The 2,040-nt window shown below is 41.5% G+C and overlaps 1 protein-coding gene across 1 annotated transcript; it reads right to left on the bottom strand.

Annotated features, from left to right (window-relative positions):
• Positions 1–1,328, bottom strand: LOC113495861 (drebrin-like protein). Its single transcript, XM_026874856.1, has 2 exons — positions 1,308–1,328; positions 1–1,095 (listed from the first exon to the last, which is right to left on the bottom strand). Exons 1-2 carry the CDS (start codon positions 1,326–1,328, stop codon positions 175–177), a joined length of 942 nt encoding a protein of 313 aa, XP_026730657.1. The 3' UTR covers positions 1–174.
• Between the last annotated feature and the right edge of the window lie 712 nt (positions 1,329–2,040).

The raw sequence follows: 2,040 nt of genomic DNA, 5'->3' as shown, positions 1-2,040 counted from the left end.
AAGAAATAAAAACACATGCAATATTTATTTCCAAACAAAACAACAAAAATACTGTATTACATGTTTGATTAAGAACTAAACAACATCTATTGTAATAAATATCTGTGGTTAAAGTATTACATACTACATGTACAACAAACAATATCAGTTCAATATACTTAAGTATAATTATAGCTATAGCTTAGCGTAAGTACTGCGACTGGCGGTGTAGGCGTTCTTATAACTCGAATTAGAATCCGAAGGCGCAGTGTACTCACTCGAATGAGATATATCATTCTCCTCCTTTGGAATACTCTGAGACACAGGCCCCTGCAACTTTTCGTACTCCTGACCTGACCCTTGTTGAACATACTGCACGTTATATTTGCTCTGGGAATTTGTAGGATAATAGTTATAGAAACTCTGAACAGGATTCTGATATAACAAGTTATTGTAGGGCCCAGGATTAGGATGAGCGAACAGTAGCATGGTTGATGGGTGGTTCAAATAAGACCCCCCAAGAGATAAAGGTTGGTAGTTAGGAGCAACGTTAAAATGACCCTGAGGCAAAGGGTTGTATGGACTTTGGTGGGAATTGACCTGGTTGGCCTGACTCGGAGCAAATAATTGTGGGGCATACGGAACAATGGGCTGTGTCGGGTACGTCGGCTGCTGCAGGAAAGCCAGCTGAATATTCCCAGTTGACTTTGATGGCACTAATTGGTACTTAGACTGGTATCCAGGATTTGGCACAAAGTTTAATGGCACGAACTGAGATGTGGTCGGTGGGGGCAGTAAGTTAATCTGCGGAGGCTGCTGCTGTTGCTGCTGCTGTGGAGCGTAAGACGATGAGGAATCACCTTGAGTACTTGGTGACGAGTAGTACTGACTGCTGGCCTGACTTGGATAGAATGAACTGTGCACTTGAGACTGGTATTGTGGGCTCGACGAGGTCTGTTGTGATGGGTTTTGGTTGTAGATGCTGTATGTGTAGTCCTGTTTCTGAGCTCCCGTAGGTATAGCATTAAGACTGGTTCCCTTTCCTGCGCCTCGCTTCTTCTGCTCCACGTCTTCAACCTCGTTACAGCAGACCAGCGCAGCGAAAGCGACGAAAATCTGAAATTAATAACTCTTTAAACAATCCATCACAGACGAACTCCACACGATGAAGTCAATCAATCATCTACCTCGTTAATGCACAAGTTATTTATTTTGTATCGTGTAGTAAAACGAAAACGTTTACTTTTGCTTCAACGAATTGTAAATTACGCGAGAAAAAATGACAGCTAACAATTGAATGTCCGTTAGTTTTATTGCGTAAGACTTACCAAAAGCTCCCATTTCGCCATCATGTATAACGTCAGTTGCATTAGGCGTTTAAAACATGGGTATAATTACATTATTTTTTTTAATGAAAACGCGTATTGCGAAAGGAAAAGTGTTCTAGTCACGGGGCCGCACGGAAAAGTGCAAGACTTTATCAAGTTCATGCATTTATATGAGCGGCGGTGGACAACTTTCCTCTGGCTCCAGATCACCGAGGGTAGTGACCGCTCGATAGGTCTTTGTCCTGTATCGGAACGTATCCAGTTTACTCGCATAGTGTCAGTTCCTGCATTACGGCGACGTAACGGAAACGCGTTACGTTCAAACCCTCATATTTCTCTCCTAAGAAGCCTTGGTATTCGCATGTAAGGTGATTCTAGACACCATTACGGCTAAATCTCGTATTCATTACCTGTTATATTTAGTGCATTAGCATGGCAAGGTATTGGGTATCATACACTATCGATACGTGTATATTTTATTAGGAAAGGAATAAATGTAACACTGTGTAATTAAATTCCTTGTCACTCGGGGGCTTTATCAGCATTAAATTCTCATGCACAAAGTCACCCAGACTCTGATTACACAAATACTTGTCCTACGCTAGGATCTCGGCGTGGTGATCTCAACCACCGATATACCTAAGTGGTAAAATTTGCTTTCACTTGAAAACGATCTACAAAACTACATAAAAATGTCCATGGTATAACAAAACATCACAGCTTCATTTTCGAA

This window comes from Trichoplusia ni, chromosome 7 (assembly GCF_003590095.1).
Source record: "Trichoplusia ni isolate ovarian cell line Hi5 chromosome 7, tn1, whole genome shotgun sequence".
Taxonomy (NCBI): Eukaryota; Metazoa; Arthropoda; class Insecta; order Lepidoptera; family Noctuidae; genus Trichoplusia; species Trichoplusia ni.
This window is presented reverse-complemented; position numbering and strand designations above follow the sequence as displayed.